At 48.2% G+C, this 17196-nt stretch overlaps 1 protein-coding gene across 1 annotated transcript; it reads right to left on the bottom strand.

The window, feature by feature from the left end:
* Positions 1 to 1674: 1674 nt before the first annotated feature.
* Positions 1675 to 16393, bottom strand: dgkaa (diacylglycerol kinase, alpha a). Its single transcript, XM_068754072.1, has 24 exons — positions 16266 to 16393; positions 9725 to 9809; positions 9315 to 9391; positions 8363 to 8492; positions 8099 to 8173; positions 7947 to 7996; positions 7774 to 7848; positions 7464 to 7580; positions 6163 to 6280; positions 5956 to 6044; positions 5744 to 5863; positions 5529 to 5627; positions 5264 to 5338; positions 5090 to 5163; positions 4945 to 5019; positions 4783 to 4868; positions 4601 to 4690; positions 4359 to 4519; positions 4212 to 4276; positions 3959 to 4049; positions 3688 to 3874; positions 3018 to 3135; positions 2760 to 2820; positions 1675 to 2681 (listed from the first exon to the last, which is right to left on the bottom strand). The coding sequence occupies exons 2-24, from the start codon at positions 9798 to 9800 to the stop codon at positions 2601 to 2603; spliced, it is 2190 nt and encodes a 729-aa protein (XP_068610173.1). The 5' UTR covers positions 9801 to 9809; positions 16266 to 16393; the 3' UTR covers positions 1675 to 2600.
* Between the last annotated feature and the right edge of the window lie 803 nt (positions 16394 to 17196).

Here is a 17196-nt window from a genome sequence, read left to right as displayed (position 1 = left end):
AATTTTTGTCGCGACAATTCATCAATTATTTTATTATTATTTTTATCTCAAGACACTTTCCAGGTAAAGCAGCGACAGACCTGCTCTAATTTGGCCCATTATTGACATCTGACAGAACCGAGCCACCTGCAGAACATTCTGTTATGTGATACAAAACCCTCTGAGCTTCACCCTGTTGGTTTTACTTGACCTATTTTAATTTGATTTTTCTGACTGATTCCATGGTGTATTTAAAGATGTTAAAATCAGTTTAAAGTGTATAGAGAGAAGAAGAGACAGATGAGGAGGGTGAAGGTTTTCTTACCTTTTTGAGAGGAGGATGACGAAGACCAGGAATATTCAGGTAATGGATTGATTTGCCTCTTGATCTCTCCCTGCGTGGGGAATGTTGTCGTCTATCTCCCTGCCTGTGCTTTTATGTTGATGTTAGAAGGTACGGGGTGGAGTCAAACATGCTAAGAGACTTCAGAGGGAGTGACGCTGACCAGGTAGTTTATAGACAGCAGGTGAATCTAAAGCTGTGTCACATAATGAACCAAAGAGGTATAATCGAGTATCCGGACAATAACGTGCTCAGTGTTCCACCAGACACCAATGCAGAAGCAAACTTACATAAATAGATTAAAAAAAACGAAGAATATCAAGATAACTTCAAACAAGTGCAATGAAACACAATGAAAGCCTTCATCTTCTGCCCCGCCTTTGTCCATTACCGGGTCGTACCTCAGCAGTCAATGGGCGAGGGGCTGGGTACGCACCAGTTCACCTCTACAGCGCAAACCGCTGTGCCACCGTGCTGCCCCCACCCAATAAAAACGTTTAGAAATTAAAAGGAATCTCATAAGAATCGGAACCAGAAAATAAAATTCTTTAATACATTTGACAGAGTTAATGAAAATGTGACCACTCTGACTTTAAGGCGGGTTTCTGCAGTGAGAAGGTGCAGCCTGGGTTCATCTAAACCAGAAACCGGTCGTACTGCAGCCGCTCCCAGGTGTTCCAAGCTGGGTAGAGGAAGTAATGATCGCAATGTTGAGCGACATCCAACAGATACCTTTGACATTGATCATGAACATGTGACTACCCTGACTTTACATTAGTTTAACCATTTGTTTCCCGATGGCCTCTTTTGACCTTAAACACACTCCTTTCAATTGTTTGGTTGTGTATTGGCCATTGAGGTCTGCTCCAATCACGGCTCTCTCACTGCTCGGGATGCTCTGGACCGCTTCATATAACTTGCATCCCCCCTGTGGAGCGTCCCCAGTCCCACTAACAATACTCAGCGTGACACCCTCAATCTCCAGCAGCCAGTAAGCCAGTGGATCTTCTGATCTTTCCAGTGGTGGATTAGTCACGTACTCTGTGATCGCTCTTCAGACTCTCCAGTTCTTTTCACAGATGTTTTTTATTCATTGATACACCGTAGAACTAAATACACAGATTAGAAACAAGATAATGGCACCCCCTTGTGGTAGAGGAAAATCCTACATTTTATAAAGATTTCATGGCTTCTTATCCTTGTCAGGGTTGCGAATCTGTCCCAGATGACACCACAGGAGGCGGGGTGCATCCTGGACATGTCACCTGTCACCTTTAATTGGCTAGCAAACAGCCATTCATGCTCAAATTCAAACCTATGGGCAATTAGAGTCAGCAATTCACCTTTATTGCATGTCTTTGGACTGAGAGAGGAGGCTGAAGCACCCAGAGAGAACTCACACATACACTATCTACAACATGTTAAAAAAAAAAAAAACAGGCAATGATTTAAGTCCAGATGATTTATTTAAATCTTTACACCGCTTACTACTTCAGGCATATTTAACATAAACATCTCAGATACATTGAAATGATATGCTTGATTATGCATTTATATAAGACCTAAATCTATCTAAACTGATCTGAACCGATCATTTCAAATTAAACATGTCAGCAATTTACAAGTTAGAACGTCTCTCATCTTTCTGAGCAAAAACAAGAAAACACACACACACACACACACACACACACAGAAACAGCAGAGTCAGCAGACTGCTGCAGCGGATCAACACGCAACCATTTTGACACTGATTGTCCCGTTTCTGTTCCCCAAAAACACATTCAAGTATCTCCTGAAATGTAAAAAAAAAAAAGAAAACAAATTAAAATCACTTCTGAAATGCAATCAGTGTCTCCTTCCTTTTTGGTTCCACATGTCATAACTATACATCCGGCTTTCAAAGCATCTTCACAGCCACAGCAGAAAAGCAAGACTACATGGCTCATGTCCAAACTGCATGCCTACGCAATACTCTTGTCTGTCCCCTAACGCAGCCATAACCAGAGAGGACAGACTTCAAAGGCACATGAAGCTTAAAATCCTTCTTTTAGCACAATATTAAATTCACTTTAACCTTACTCTAAATTCCTGCAGAGCAACAAACCCACTAACAGTGAAGCATAGAGACTGAGGCAGCCGGAGTGTCAAGCATTAATAAGAACACGGATTAAATTTGGTCTGCATCATTTAGCCACCATGCAGGCATGTCCTGTCATACATTTGTCACATGCAGGGAAATGTCAGTCCTATATGTACAACATCAAAGCGGTGGCCATTTTTATTTGTAGTTGAAGAACCCAGAAGACTTCGCCTGCGGCGCCATCAGCATGTTGGATTGATTCTTGTGTGTGATGTGAATCTGAAAAGGAAACGTTTTATGAATTATGTCATGATCGGAAACATTTGATCATAAGGTTTTTTTTGGTGGTTTTTTTACCGTGCAGGGAGGCTGCATCCACGGCTCCCCGTCTATCTGCATTGGTAACGCTTTCTTCGTCCTGGGTGGGTGGGGGTGAAGCAACAAAAGCATCAGGTAACAAAAGCAAGGGGAATTAAAATACCAAAAGAAGCCAGCAGGCGTCACACTTGTGTGTAAAGCTCCTGTTAAGTGTTACCCTCTGTAGCAGGTGAACCCAACTCTACTCTGAGCCATCGCCGAGAGACGGACACGCCTGAACGAGTGGCTGCTCCTCACCTGATGGTGATCTGGGACGTTTTCGCCAGCCGCACCGCGCTCTTGAGGCCCGTGTAAATCTGTCCCATCTCCATGGCTCCCTCCAGGCCGACCACCTCCAATCTACGGTCGCTCAGATCTGACAGGAACACAGGAGGACATACTTTTACCTCTGCCAAGGAGGTTGCGTTTTTTTTTTTTTTTTTTTTGTCTCTTAGCAACATAACTCAGAAAGATACTGACGGATCATCCTGAAATTTCCAGGAAATGTTGGGAATGTTACCAACATATGATCATTCCATCCATTGTTAAATAAACATTTTCATTTTTGAATCCATCTGTGCTGCAGCAAAATGCAAAAACACTCCTGACACATTTATGACTTTTCCTCGGTTCCCTTCATCCCGGCCACGTTTGCCCTGTGTTTGTCTTAGCTACAAGATTGGTGTAATTAAAGGTGTATTTCCATTTACTTTTACTCCACACCTTACCAATGATTTTCTTGTAAAACTAAATCATTAATAATAATGATCTGACCGCCGAGATGTGTCAAATCTTGCCCTCTTGTACAGCGGTGTCGGGGCAGAGTCAGCTTCCCTCCACTAGGGGAAGCTGCCAGATTACGGTACCTTTCCTTTTCATCCTCAACGAGTTCTCTGGTCCAGCAAAGTTGAGGTGAAAAACAAAATACCTTGGGAGGTCACTTTCAGGATTTCGGGGTCGATGATCACATCAGGCACTTCCTGACTTGTCGCCCCCTTTGCATCCCCTTTTTTGGTCTCGCCCCATAGGTTGGAGCCACCGTGCATGCTGGGAATGTTGAGGACAGCGACGCCCTCCAGAGAGAGGCCAGTGAGGTCCAGTGGCGTACCACAGCACTGAGAAAGAGAGGGATGACAGAGAGGAAGTCGACTCTTTCTACAGGAAAGAGAAAAGGCCGAGCGCTGGTGCCGCGGTCTCACCTCGATTGTCAGACTTTCGCTCAGTTTCTTGCAGGAAGCAGAAATGGTCTCTGAAGTGGCGAATTCAAAATACCAAAGCTTGTTCTTCATCCTACAGAAAAGAAACAAGTTGTTTTCACTTCATGCTTTTAGCACACAGTGATTCAGAAGGGGCTGAGTGTCCGCCGCCGCCGCCGCCTGCATGCTAATGAGGTTTTAAGCTTTCAGAACCCGCCACTGCGAAATGTCCTGCAGACATCAGATTAATGTGTACCTGCTGTTGAACTTCTGGGGATGCTTCTCTCTCAGCGTGTGAAACCGGTGGGCAATGGAAGCGTCCTGTCAACAACAGCAACAACAACACAACGAACCGAATGATCCAGAGACGCAGCTCAAGGACTTCCTCTTCTGAGATACTCACAACGCCAATAGAGAAGTAGTTGTTGATGATTTCGAAAGGCACCGGGTCGCCCTTCTCCTCATTCTCATCCGTGATGACCTGAACGCTCCAGCGGTCCATCAGCACCCGAGAACTCCCCTCGATGTCTTTGAGGATGCGACTCAGATCCTCGCCATCGTACCCTTCGACAAGCCAAGGCGCAAAGATGACGACTAACGGCTGAAGGATACACACACGCTCTCCTCCTGTCACTCGTTCCTCACCTCCCCCCCATCGCAGACATCGAGCGAGGTCATTTCCTGTTCCCAGAGGAAGCACCGCCACAGGTGGTCGTACCTGCAGGTTGGCTCTATCTTGTTGTGGGAAAAGGAAGAACGTCACAAAGATTTTCACCTGCGGTGCACAAACCTTTTTTTTTTTGGAGTTCGTGATCCGGCAATCTCACCAATCGCATCTAGAATCCAGCCAACCGTCCCGTCTCCCCCGCAGACCAGGATCCTGTAGTCCTGCAGGTTTCTGAAGAAACTCAATCTGAAAGGAGGCGTGAAAGACCAATACAGCGTGGCGTTTTGTTTATTGGTAAAGCAAAGTTGCACCGATTGCTCACCCCGGTCCAGGTCCGCCATTGGAAAGGTTGTAGACCTGCCGTGGATTCAGTAAATACTGGAGTTTGTGCAGGACCCTGGAACACATAAACCAGATTACGTCAGACACCTCTTCCCCCCCCATGAACTCATCTTCTCCAGACTCACTTTTCTCCCCGCTTGCCACCGCTTTTGGGGTTGACAAACACAAGGAGAGGATGGGTGTTTGGCACCGGGCTGATCTGTTGAATGATAAAAGTGTTGATTCGCTTTACATGGAACCAAATCAAAGTCAGGGAAAAGGTCAGCATCGGTATAAGCCTTCATCGGGGAGAGTAATACCTGGAGAACTTGTCCATCGGGGGTTGTATTGAGGTCGCTATCGTCCGTTGAGCCGGAGCAGCCGTTTGGTCTTTCCTTTAAGGGCCGAAACAGAACCGCAGAGCAAATGAACAAGGGAGAAATGTACAAGATTTCTTTGAAGGCAAAGACAGATCTGTACCTGTCAACGTGTCACCCGGGTGAGGCGTTATGTTCCGCGTCGGCGTGATAGGTACTATTTGTGCTGTATAATGCGCTCGAGTTGTTCCACAGGATATTTATGTACCTTTACAACAGGGTATATCGCCCATGGAGGCAGGATGTGGTCTCTGAGCAGCCCACAGGTACACTCCGTCGGCTCCTGGTCCGCACAGTCATCATGGCGCTTTGTGGAACAAACAAGAGACAAGGATGCCCAATTTCAACCCCAGGAATTTTGGCTACATGGCCTAAAAAGATCAACCGTAAACCACAGTCAATGACATGAAGATGCCGTCTCACCATCGTGTGGCACCACACGCAGTGTTTGCCAGTCAAGCCTTGGAAGCTCTTGATCTTCTTCTGGCACTTATCACACTTCCTGGAGTCACAGTTCCCACTCACCCAGTCGTGTGCTGGAACCTGAAAACGTGGGATGAATGTTTTAGCGTTCACATCAGAGCGCTGAGACACGGGGCGGCGAGTGGCACGTTGTCGTGGAGACAGCATCGTACCCCGGTCTCCTTCTTGGACTTGACGTACGTCCTGGTGCACGGGGCCGGGCTCCTGTTGGCGCAGCGACCGTGGACGGTGTATTTGCAGCCTGCACGAGGGATCACATAGCCCTGCTGTCAGATGGTGTTTACAGTAATGCGAAACACCCTGCCAGATGTAAAGATGATAGAGAGTGTCGCCCTCTCGTGGTGAGTTCAGGTACCTACAGGTGCAGCACAGGCCCTGCTTCCTCAGACCGAGCAGCACGCTCTGGCACACGTTGCAGTAAACGGGCTTGTTGAAATGCTTCATCCTCCACAGGTGCTGACCGTCCTTCTGGGTCATCTGGTTGTGGAAATAACAATCAATGAAGCAAACAAAGAAGAGCATCACGGATTAAGATCGCTGCTGCCGTGCGAAAGTTTTTTTTTGGGGGGGGGGGGTAATCAAACAGAAACCCTCAGAGTCCGGGCAAGGTCTTTACAAATTCGCTCGTGGCTTAATGAGACCGCTGATTATGCAGCACTCTGTCTCTCATCACATGCAGAGAGGCATCATAGATGTTCAAAACGACTCAGACTATAATCTCACACGCTCAACACAAGATTAGAAGGTTGCTTTCCATCTGTTTTCAGAGCAACCGGTGCTCTTACCCAGATTACACCCTTTTTCTCCCCCCCCCCAGCATGATGCATCAGCTCACTCACTGGGGGGAGACACGGTGGCCAGACCGGGAGGCAGAAAGCGAGAATAAAGGGCTGAATCCATGCACCCCATGATTCAAAAGCCTATTGGTGGACAGAAATAGCCTGAGGGGAAGTCCCGAGCATTGTTGCAGAGGCCAAACGCCAGCCAAAGCGGCCGGTTCATGGCTTTAGATCGACAGTGTCGAGGCAAACACACAACAGTAGTTGGCTTTTAAAGTCCTGGCAATGCATTAGGCCCCCCCAAAAAAGTGCTCCGTCTTAAATTTGGGATTATTTTTATGCTTAAAACCAATATTAACACTTTATTGCCAAACGTATCATATTTGATACGCATGGCCTTTCAGGATTTTGAGACTTCTACTTCAGAAGTGTGAAAAAGCTGATGGATACAAGCCAACACATGCATCTGCATTATCCATGACAAAAATGCCAGATTTTTGCAAAAGTTACATAAATCAGAGCACTTTTATTCAATTTTTTTTTCTACAAAATCTGTCATGAGGTTTCATTAAGACCTTATTTTACAAACATTAGAGTGTTCTGACGATTACTTCGTGGTGCGGGCTTTAAAGGGTTAAAGTCATAATCAGCCTTAAGTTGTCTTTTTTCATGCTGGTGCTTTTCTAAATGTGGGCACAGATTGTGCAGAGTAAATGGAAAACGCAGGAGAGGGGGATGATATTACCAGACTCCGTAAAACAACTGCGTCGACAGAAAACGGCCTCGTAGACCCGGGCGGAGCGGCGCCGGGCAGAGGTGACACCTGCTATGAAAACTAAATGCACCTGAGGACGAGCATGAAGAGACCGGTTCTACAGCACCTTCAGACCCAGCAGGACCAGCAGGGGGACGTTGTTCATGCCGCCCTCCACCCACTCCTCCAGAGACACCGTGCCGCTGCTGTCGGCGTCGATGGCCGTCATCATGTCCTCCAGAACCTGGGGGGGAATGAAACGCGACTGTTATTATCCAATCAGCACGCAGGTTTCTATTATGAAGAAAGGTGAGATGTCGCCTTTTACGACTTCAGGAGACGAGTAGCAGGGGCTTCCATGGTGTGATGTAAGAGATGTGTTGCGCAAAACACGTGGAATTATACTGTCACGAGGTGAAAGTGCACGACTCGCTCACCGGCCTCAGCTCCGACACGTCCCACCCGAGGTATTCTGCAGCATGCATCATCTGAGCAATAATCCGATCCACTTCCTGTTCAAAGGGCAGCGAAAGACGGCGACATTCAATGTATCGGGATGAGCCGGACTTAAGTTTGAGCGAGACTCGAAAAGGTCGACCGGAGAACTCACGGTGCTGTCGAGGACGCCGTTGCCGTCTCTGTCGTACAGCTTGAAAGCAACTGAAGCGAGAGAGAGAGAGAGAGAGAGAGAGGGAGGAAACGAGAGTGGAAGCGCTGCTCCCTGCCTTCGCTCATATCAATGCGTGCGTAAAAGCAACTCACACTCCAACTTGTCCCTGGGCTGGCCGTCCTCCAGCAGAGAGAAGTAGCACGAAACGTCCTTCAGGAAGACCTTCTCTGCAGGAGAGAAGATGGGGGGGGGGGGGGGGGGGGGCAGTGAATACGCTGCACAAAGAGCGCCTCGCCGACACGCGGTGATAAACGAACGCATGCCGAATAGACCGCGGGGTAAAATTGATAAGGACGTGCTGCGTAGTGGCGTGGAGGCAGCGGGGGGTCGTGTCAATCGGACGTGCGTAATCTCACTGGAGCGGCCTTCCCGGGTGCGCTCGGAGTTCTGGAAGGAGCGGAAAAGTCGTTGGCAGAGATCCGCAGGGAAGTCCTCCACTTCCAGATACGTCTTCAGGAACAGACCAAAGCCTTCTTCATTGATGCACTGAAAGACAGCAGAGGGATATGAACCTTTAACCACGTGAGCAGCAGCAGAACCCCGATTGGGAACAGCTGTTGCATCAAATAAAGCTCATTCAAGACTCCGGTCGGCGCCGCGGGGGGGGCCACAAAGCGAGAGTCCCCTGATAGCGGCGAACCACAAACCCACTTCTTATTGACATCGTTCCAGTTGATACCCCGTAGACCTGCCCCAGCAATAAATCACGTCGCCACAGGGCAGCCAGATTGGGAAAGAAGGGGATAAAAATGACATAATCCGTCAATGAGTCCCTTCCTTCGCCTACGAACTCATCATTTATGCCCACATTTGCATTTCCTCCCAAACATCCAGGGAGACTGTGCGCTCACATTTGCATCAGAGCTGCTTTCCTTTGCTTCCTGCACAAATGGCCTGCCAGTGTCGGCCATCGAGGTATGATATCGTGATATCGGAGGGTTGGGTTGTTGTTTTTTTTTCACCAATCGCATTTGAGCTTTCACTGCATGAGGGCAGCCAGCTGCTCTGGCCGTGCTGCGTGGGCAAAACTAAGGCGCTGATTTAAATTTGCAGCCTCGCTCAAGTGCACTGAAGACATTTTTTTTTTTCACGGACGTCTCACTCGACGTGATCGATGCTTTCGAATCTAATTAATCGGGGTGGGATAATTAATAGCTGCCCTTTAAACATAAATGAAACGCTCGTTTTACGCTAAACTGCCCCACTCGGAGGTATAAACCAGCTCCTCCTGTGCGTCTTTGGGAGTTTTGGAGTGGGTCCGGCGAACAGCAGGATGCACCTCCCACCCCCCCCCCCCCCCCGGCTCACCTCTCCGTGTCTGTGCCTGGCCAGGCTTCCATCTGCGTCGAATTCCCTCAGCACATCCTTCACCTTCAAGCTGCAGTCTGGAAGCAGAGACACGGGTTACACGGGGATGCACAGACTTCTGCAGGGTAGTTGACATATTTCTCTGAAACCACTTCCCCTGCACGCCTGTGAAATATCACATGGGGGGGGGGGGGGGGGGGTATGCTTTATTTGCACATGGTAGAGCAAAACCTCCTCTAGATGAGACGAGATGGGAAACCATGAGTGTAAATGAGTATGTGTGAGTGGGTGGAAGTGGAAGGGGTGTGTGTGTGTGTGTGTGTGTGTGGTGTGTGGGTGGGGTGGGGGGGGGGGGGTGTTAAGCACTGAGAAAGATGCCCTTCCCACCCGCCTGGGCTGTCTGTACTCACATTCAATGTACTGCTGCAGCTGGATAAAGTCGACGGGGCTCAGTTCCTTCACCTCTGGGTTTGCGGGGGCGGACATGACGCCTGCCTGCACAGAAGCACCGAGATGTAGACGGAGAGAACAGAGAAGGTGGGTGCACAGTAGCCTGCCTCTTTGTGAAACATGAAAGCACGGCGGCGAGCAAAAGAAACATCTCCCGTCTCGTACTGCAAAAACACACGACTGCAGACAGGGAGAAGTTAAAGCCGCGGGAATGCAGTAGCCGCCGGCGCTGTCCAGCGGAGCCGGGTGGCTGTAACTATCGTTTATCTCGTCTGATGCATTTAAAGGTTGCACATTTATTTGACAAATCATAACAGGAAAACTGGTGAGAAATTCTGGCAGAAATGATGTCAGGCTAAAGGTACCCAGGGTACTTCGTCTCCCTCTTTCCATGTACTCGCTGGACCATATTTGATCTTTACGCCAGATGTAGTGAGTCTTTGGCACAGAAATGTACAACAAGTTGTAATAAAGATAGAGATACAGGCAAAAGGAGGAGGCTTAAATGTAAAACGATGCCAGAAAGCAGTCAGGAAATTCTAATCTGAAAGTGAAAGGGAGGCTCGAAACCGCAATGAGTGTCGGCCTGATGTTTGGGCGTTGGGTTCACAAAGACAACTCAGTTCAGAAGCAAACATATACTGCTGAAAAATAATGGAAGGAAAGTCGCCAATAAGTGGAAAACAAATACGTGTGCAGTTCATTAATCATTGAAGGAAGGAGGGGGAATTCGTTAATGGAGGGGAGGAAGTTGACATCCTGACATCCTGTTTGAAGCTGCTGCTGCAGACGCACGTCAACAAAACGCTGAAAAATGCTTTTAGATCAATTTGGAATTTATAGAAAGCCTAATGTGTGTGATGATCAATATGTGAAGCTGTAATACAGGTGAAATCAAATGGGCGGGGGGGGGGGGGGGGGGCTTTTCCAGGCACGTTTCCCATTATTGTGTTTGTGATTGGCTGTTGCAGGACGTTTAATAAAACATTCTCTCATTTAAAAGCAGCAGCAGCTTTTAGCTAATGTCGGATCATGCTAATCAAAATAACATAACTAGTGCTGTTAGCGTTGAAAATTGAAGTGACGTCATTCTTCTAACGGCCAGCAGGTGATGCCTCCACTGTCGACAATTGTATGTGTAATAGCTAATGAGAAAATTAGTTCAAATGTGATTTATTTATTTTTGCCTTCAGTAAAAATGTTCTTAAACATTAAATCATCGTTTAAAATGTTTAATCATTTTAAATGAGGGAATTAGCCTGATTTAGCACGTGGCTAGTCTTTGATCGGTGAGTTGCTGCCATGGAGTTTCCTCTCCTTCTCTGTTAGCTCCAATCACAATGGAGGCGTAGCGACGGCTAGCCACCCGAGTGCCAAAGGTGGGTCGGGTACGGCTCTAAAAATACAGACTGGCGACCGCCGCGATGGCATTGAAGAAAATCTCAGCTCGAGTTGGAACCTTTGCGTTGATTGATCGGGTTGAGAGAGGGACAAAGGACAAAGAGAGGACGAGAGAATGCGAGGGGGGACAACGATATTAGACAAGCCGCGCTTCACATGTCTGCAGAACGATGGATTTTAGAGCAGCATTCATCCCAAAATCTACGAGAGAGGAATGCGGAATCCGTCACGGCTAACCGCATTAGGCTTCGTCTCGGTTACATCGCCATTACGGGGTGGGGTAATGCAGCGAGGAATCAATCTGCACTTCACTTTGCATTACCGCGCAACAATAATGGACCTTTGAGGACAATCTTCTCCCCACTCTGCGTACCAATCAAGCCGGATCGCTCTGATAAATTGATTCTACCAATGCGAGGAAATGAATGTTGATGGAAGGCTGGACTGTAAAGTAGGGAAGGGCGATTCAAAAGGAGAAAAGCGCCACACTTTGGAAAACTCAGTGGTAACGATGTGTGCTAAAGGAGCTGCAAGGAAAATAGCCAGGAGCCATTCTGATCATTCCCCAGCTGGCAGTTTGGGAGGAAATACGAGTTTTAAACGCAACAGGATGAAGATACCGAAACGTCTCATATCACAGCCTCGATTGATGACCTCGCTGCAAATGTGTCACATTCTCATTGTACTATAAGTCCATGCAGAATCCTCACAGGACAAAGAACCAATGGCAAATACTCCATACAGCCCCATCAGAAGGTCGAGCCTGACTCCGAAAATCAGAGCGACATGAGAAGGAATGGATTATTCTCACCGCCGGATAAAACCTTTATTCTAAAAATGGGCTCGCTCTATCTTCAAAAAGAAACAGTCTCACAAATGTAAAAATGACAAAGTAAAAATAGCCATCAGGCACGCCGTTCCCGCCGGGCGTCGTCATTCCTTCCCTGTTTTCACGCTTTACAGAGAAGCCTCACGAGCTATTCTCTATTTCGTCTCCTCGCTAACCGGGTAGCATCGTCTGGCTCCGCGTAATCCGATCTCTCGCTTCCCAATTAGATCATGATTTGCATGCGTGATTCGGATTGGGAATCAGGACCGGTTAGGACAAGGGCAACAGGAAGAGTAGTGGGGGGGGGGGGGGGGGGGTAATACTGGTCCGAGCTGGTCGTAGCCGCTCTGGAACAAGGAATGGAGGTTTCTGAAATGCAATGGCTCCGAATAAACGCGCTTACTGGAACAACGTTGAATATTTCAAAAGGTCAGAGAAACGCTCAAGGCTTACTGTCGACTTTTTGATGAACTGCTTCTGGGACGGCTCTTAGTGGGACGAGGGAAACCGCTTCTGTTGTTCTACAGAAACATAGAGACTGAAGTGAAGAGAGACTCAGACAGGAAGTGAAGAGAGACTCAGACAGGAAGCTGGTTTAAAGTTACCTCCGTTGTTGTCTCTTTGTCTGTTAGCAACGTAACTCAAAACGTTATGGACGGATCTTGATGAAACTTTCAGGAAACGTTGGGAATGTTCCCAGGAACAGATTATTACATTTTTGTGATGATCCAGAAGAGCTCATGGATTATGGATCACTTTGAAATCTTTGTAAACATTGCAGTAAATGGAACTTCAGATTTTCCCCCAATATCTCAGTTGATTATTGACCGATATTTGTGGGATTTGACACAATCATGTAGGGTGGGGGTCTCCATCTCACCACCAAATCTCATCTGGATCGCATGTGGGTTGCCGATAGTATTGACATTTTTTCTAAAATTGGGGATGCGCTTTAGGCCTGCCGTGCATTTAATATTAGAGACAGAGATTTCTAACAAGCGTCGTTTTATAACCGAGTCGATTCCACATCGGAGCAGGTCGACGGATTTGTTCCATCTTTATACCTGCGCTCTCAGAATGCTTTTCTAGTTCAGCTTGAAAACAATACCTGGTCATGTTATACCTTTAAAACGCAAAGCTGCAACACACTTTATCATCAAGTCTTCAATTCCAACGTCAATGTGCCTCTTCAAGAAGTAGCAGTTGGTGAAAAAAAACGACATCTAACCCGCGTGAAACTCTGAAAGCGGTCTATTTAGGGCTTGACGCAAGCATTTAACCCTGATTGCTCGACTGGAAGACATCAAGGTGCAAGCTTTAGAGAGAAATCACAGCAAAAAGAAAAAGAATGGGACAACCAGGGAGGAGAGTTCACCTGGAAGCTTGTCACACCTGCCTTGCGTGTAATTTAAAGCCTGGATGTGACAGCAAGCGACATCTGCGGGAGAATGATTTCAAGGTGCACTCCGGGATAACCTCCTTTCCACGCAGCCTAATGTTTGTGCCAGCTGTCACGTCGCCCACGCCTTGTGTCAAGAAAATCTGCTGCTTCGTGGCGCTCGCAAAAGGCGCCAGTCGTCCAATCTGTGGTTGGAAAACCGGCGCTGGACTCCACCGCCGTCCTCTCTGCCGAACCGTGCGCAGATTGCATCGGGTTAACAGAAGGGAGAGGACTCGGTTGCTATGGAAAGTGTTTCCCTCCATCAGCTGCTCCCCGTCAGAGAGTGACTAACAGGTAGGAGGAGACGCAGACAGACGAGGAGGAGGCAGCCGAGCCAGCTCATGGAGCGGGGGGGTGGGGGGCGAGGGTGAGGAGGTTTGACCTCCTCCCACAACCGTGGGCCCGATTTGGCCTTCAAACCCAGACCCGCTAATGAACTGCATTCTACGTGTGGATGCTGCCGTGACTCATAGTGAAGGAGGGGAATACTCCTTTACTATAAATGGACCGTTTACTCAGAGGGTCACTTAGTGGGCCGGGCCAGGAGGCGCCAAAACCTCCAGAGCACGACTCAGGGAACCGAAAACAAGAGCACTCAGCAGAGCTCCGGCCCAGAACCGCCGGTTAGCTTCAGCATTGTGTGTGTGTGTGTGTGTGTTGGCAAACATGTTGAAACGAGTGCAATACAGGTGATGTATTCTGTTTGTTATTGGCTTTATTGATTGCTGCAGCGCAGGCTTCTGACTCTGCAGACAATCAGAGTCAATGTCAGAGTCTGAGCTGGATCCGAGTGATATTCCGGACTCTGGTGACAATCCGGAATACTTCAATTCATCGGGGCCCCTGGGAGAAATCGAATTGAGCCCGACACAGATTCAGCTTGAGAAGTTCCCGAGCTGAGATCCTGAAGGGAAAGCATCAGGCAAGGCGTTGTTTTTCCTGGATAACTCTTGATGCGCTTCCGGATTCTAAGGGGATGAGTTGCATCGTGTTGATGGGGATGGCGTGTTTTTATACTCAGAGGTGGAGATTTGGGAAGAATCGGCACGGATTTACATCGACATGGTGACACAGCAGAGATACGAGAGAGCTTCGACGCAACAAACTGGATTGAAAGGCAGTAAAGAGGCAAACATTCAGCGTTCAGACGGGAATGTGCCTTACGTAATGGCTCCTGTTTCGGCGGAGGCAGACCTGTCCGCACTTGTGACGGTCCTGACACCGTATCGGCGTGTGCACGCTTCAGGCAGCCTCGCCCACATGTTTACCCACAGCTGGAAGTAGAACATGAAATGTCACTTCTTTTTTTTGTGTGTGTGATTCGAAACAGAGATGCAGTCGCTCAGTGTTCGAAATGATCCACGGCCTGGAGGAAGCGACATAAACGCAAATAAGAGAGCCTCTGTTGGTTCGCTGCGATGGAGGAAGTGAAGGCCGAACAGAATACGCATCCACTGTGTTTAGAGAAGTGCTAATCTGCACACAAAAAGTGAATCTATCGAAACAAACCCGGGGATCACACGGACGGACCGGATTCCGGTTCACAGCCTCCTAACGTGAACGGGACAAGCGGACCCGGCGCCGGAATCGACCGACGGCACAGTGATGAAATAACCTGGCGGGTCATGAACACACCGCTCCACCAGAAAAATATCACCCTGAAACTAGAAGGCACTCAGGGAACGCAGACCTGCAGCCAAGGAGCTCAGATTCCCCCCCCCCCCCCCCCCCCCCCCAGCACCTAAAAGCACCAGCCCCTTGATATAACATGACTCACGGGGGCATGAAAGGCTACACCTGGAATTAGGAAGCACGTTGGCATCATTATAAGAGTTCTTTTAAAAGGACACCGAGCCGCCCCTCTGGCCGATTCTGCACCGGTTCCATTTGATTTGATCTGCGAGTCGGTCGCGTTTTTCGTTCTAATCCCACAGAAGTGAGTTTGAGACCCATAAAGGTGGATTACAATAATGCTTTGATGTGTCAGTGAGAGTGAAAATTAGAGGCAAACATCTCGAAATTAGACAAAATAAGGGTTTAAAAAGTCTAAAATGTTCCTCAAAACGTAATCCTATCAAAATAAAGACAAGGAGGAAATATATATTGTGCATTTCACTCTATAATTATTCTTCTAAAATAATGTCACAATTTGAGCAAAAAACTTTTAAAGGAATCCTGCTGACAGAAACAAACTGACGAAAGAAGAGAAGAAGTCGTTATTCCGGTCGAGCCCCGGTGATTAAATGGGTTCTTGTCCCGGGAGCTGCGGGAAACGCGCCCACCGTCACCTCCTCCACGCCGTGCCGGACTCTCCTTTCCCAAAAGACTCCTCTGTGGAGTTTAGCTTTTTATTTTGTCTGGTTTTACAGATGGAGGTGAGACAAATATAAATCCTGTCAATCTGGGGAAAAGAACTAAAAAAAAAAAAAAAAACGTGTCTGCGTGACGTCACTCATTAATTTGAATAACGCGTGGAAATAAAATAAAAACAAATGTTTTCTCTATTTGACAACAACAAGGCTCCGGGGTGTCTCCAGTCTCTGCTGGAACAGATCGCATCTCTAAATAGCTCGGGAGGGGGGTCCACCCGTGGCCCGTGGGCAGCCCAAGCAGCCTGACATTCTCAGCCGTGACGCGGGCGGAGCTGAAGCGGTGCGCGCTTTTACGCGCTGGAGGGAGGCGGCGGCGGACCGCGCGCGCAGGTTGCGGTGCTGTTCGTTTATAACAGGTAATAATTCTGTTATTAACAATCTCCGTGAAGGGAACCTCAGACATTAACCCCCCCCCCTCAAAGTTCAATCTTTACGCCCCCGTCAGAAAAGTCGTTTACCTTTCCGGTGTTCGGTCTCCCTGCAGCCGGTTCGGTTCGGTTCGGCTCAGCGGCTGTCAAGTCCTCGTTGTCAGACGGGAAGCGGACTTGGGAGGAGGGGGGGCGGATCGGTGGGGAGTCGGTGGAGAGTCGGTGGAGGACTGAGGACTGAGGAGCGGGACAGCGACGGGTCTCTGGCGTCAAGCGCCGCCTCCCCGGTGCGCACCCGCCAACGCGCGCAGCCACGTGCGGGCTGGAAGCGCAGCTGCAAAACAGGTCCAAACTTTGAATCACGAAATGTGTCAGTGCGTGATCAGAACTGAAGCTGGAACGGAACATTCGGGTTTTATTCGGACGCGCTGCTGCGGAACGCATGGATGCGTAATTATTCCAGGTATTTGCGTTAAAGCGACCCTCCTGGTTCATTAACATATTGATTTACTCAGTATTAGAGACACTGATATTAGATGGAGCCGCTTTCACATCACTTTCAAGATGAGTGTAATTATCGATTTGAATATTCATCCGCCACCGCAGACACGCCAGTTTCCGCAGTGTTTGCTCTGTGAATACAACCCCCGGCAAATAGGACGGACACCAAACAGGGAGGATGTTCCAAAGAACCCATCACAGACACGCCACAAAACCGAAGTCATTCTCAACGGAAACTTTCTGGCTCCAGAAATCCAGAATTATTTTTGTTGCCGTCAATAACAATGACTTTTTTTTTTTTCCGATCAAGCAAAGGACAAGGTTTTGTAACTTTCCAGAAATAACTGATTAAATCTGCTCGTCAGTCAGCAGTTAAAAAGGAGTTGTGTTGTTTTACAATTCAAGAGTCCGGAATTCCTCAGACAAGTTTTTAAAACGCGCCGACTCTCCCACGGCCACATTCCAGAGGCGACAACAGTGGAGGATTATCTCCACAGTGAGGACCAGGACGACACACGGA

The sequence above is a fragment of the Brachionichthys hirsutus genome, chromosome 2 (assembly GCF_040956055.1).
Source record: "Brachionichthys hirsutus isolate HB-005 chromosome 2, CSIRO-AGI_Bhir_v1, whole genome shotgun sequence".
Taxonomy (NCBI): domain Eukaryota; kingdom Metazoa; phylum Chordata; class Actinopteri; order Lophiiformes; family Brachionichthyidae; genus Brachionichthys; species Brachionichthys hirsutus.
Note: the sequence above shows the minus strand (reverse complement) of the source record. Positions and strands in the feature narration are given on the sequence as shown.

Excerpts from the sequence above, each read along its gene's own strand:
- dgkaa (XM_068754072.1), bottom strand. The coding sequence starts at position 9,800 with ATGTCCGCCCCCGCAAACCCAGAGGTGAAGGAACTGAGCCCCGTCGAC. Across the intron at positions 6,281-7,463 it reads TGGTCCTGCTGGGTCTGAAG|ATGACCCAGAAGGACGGTCA; the intron begins GTGCTGTAGAAC and ends TTCCACAACCAG. Across the intron at positions 5,864-5,955 it reads AGTCCAAGAAGGAGACCGGG|GTTCCAGCACACGACTGGGT; the intron begins GTACGATGCTGT and ends CCACGTTTTCAG.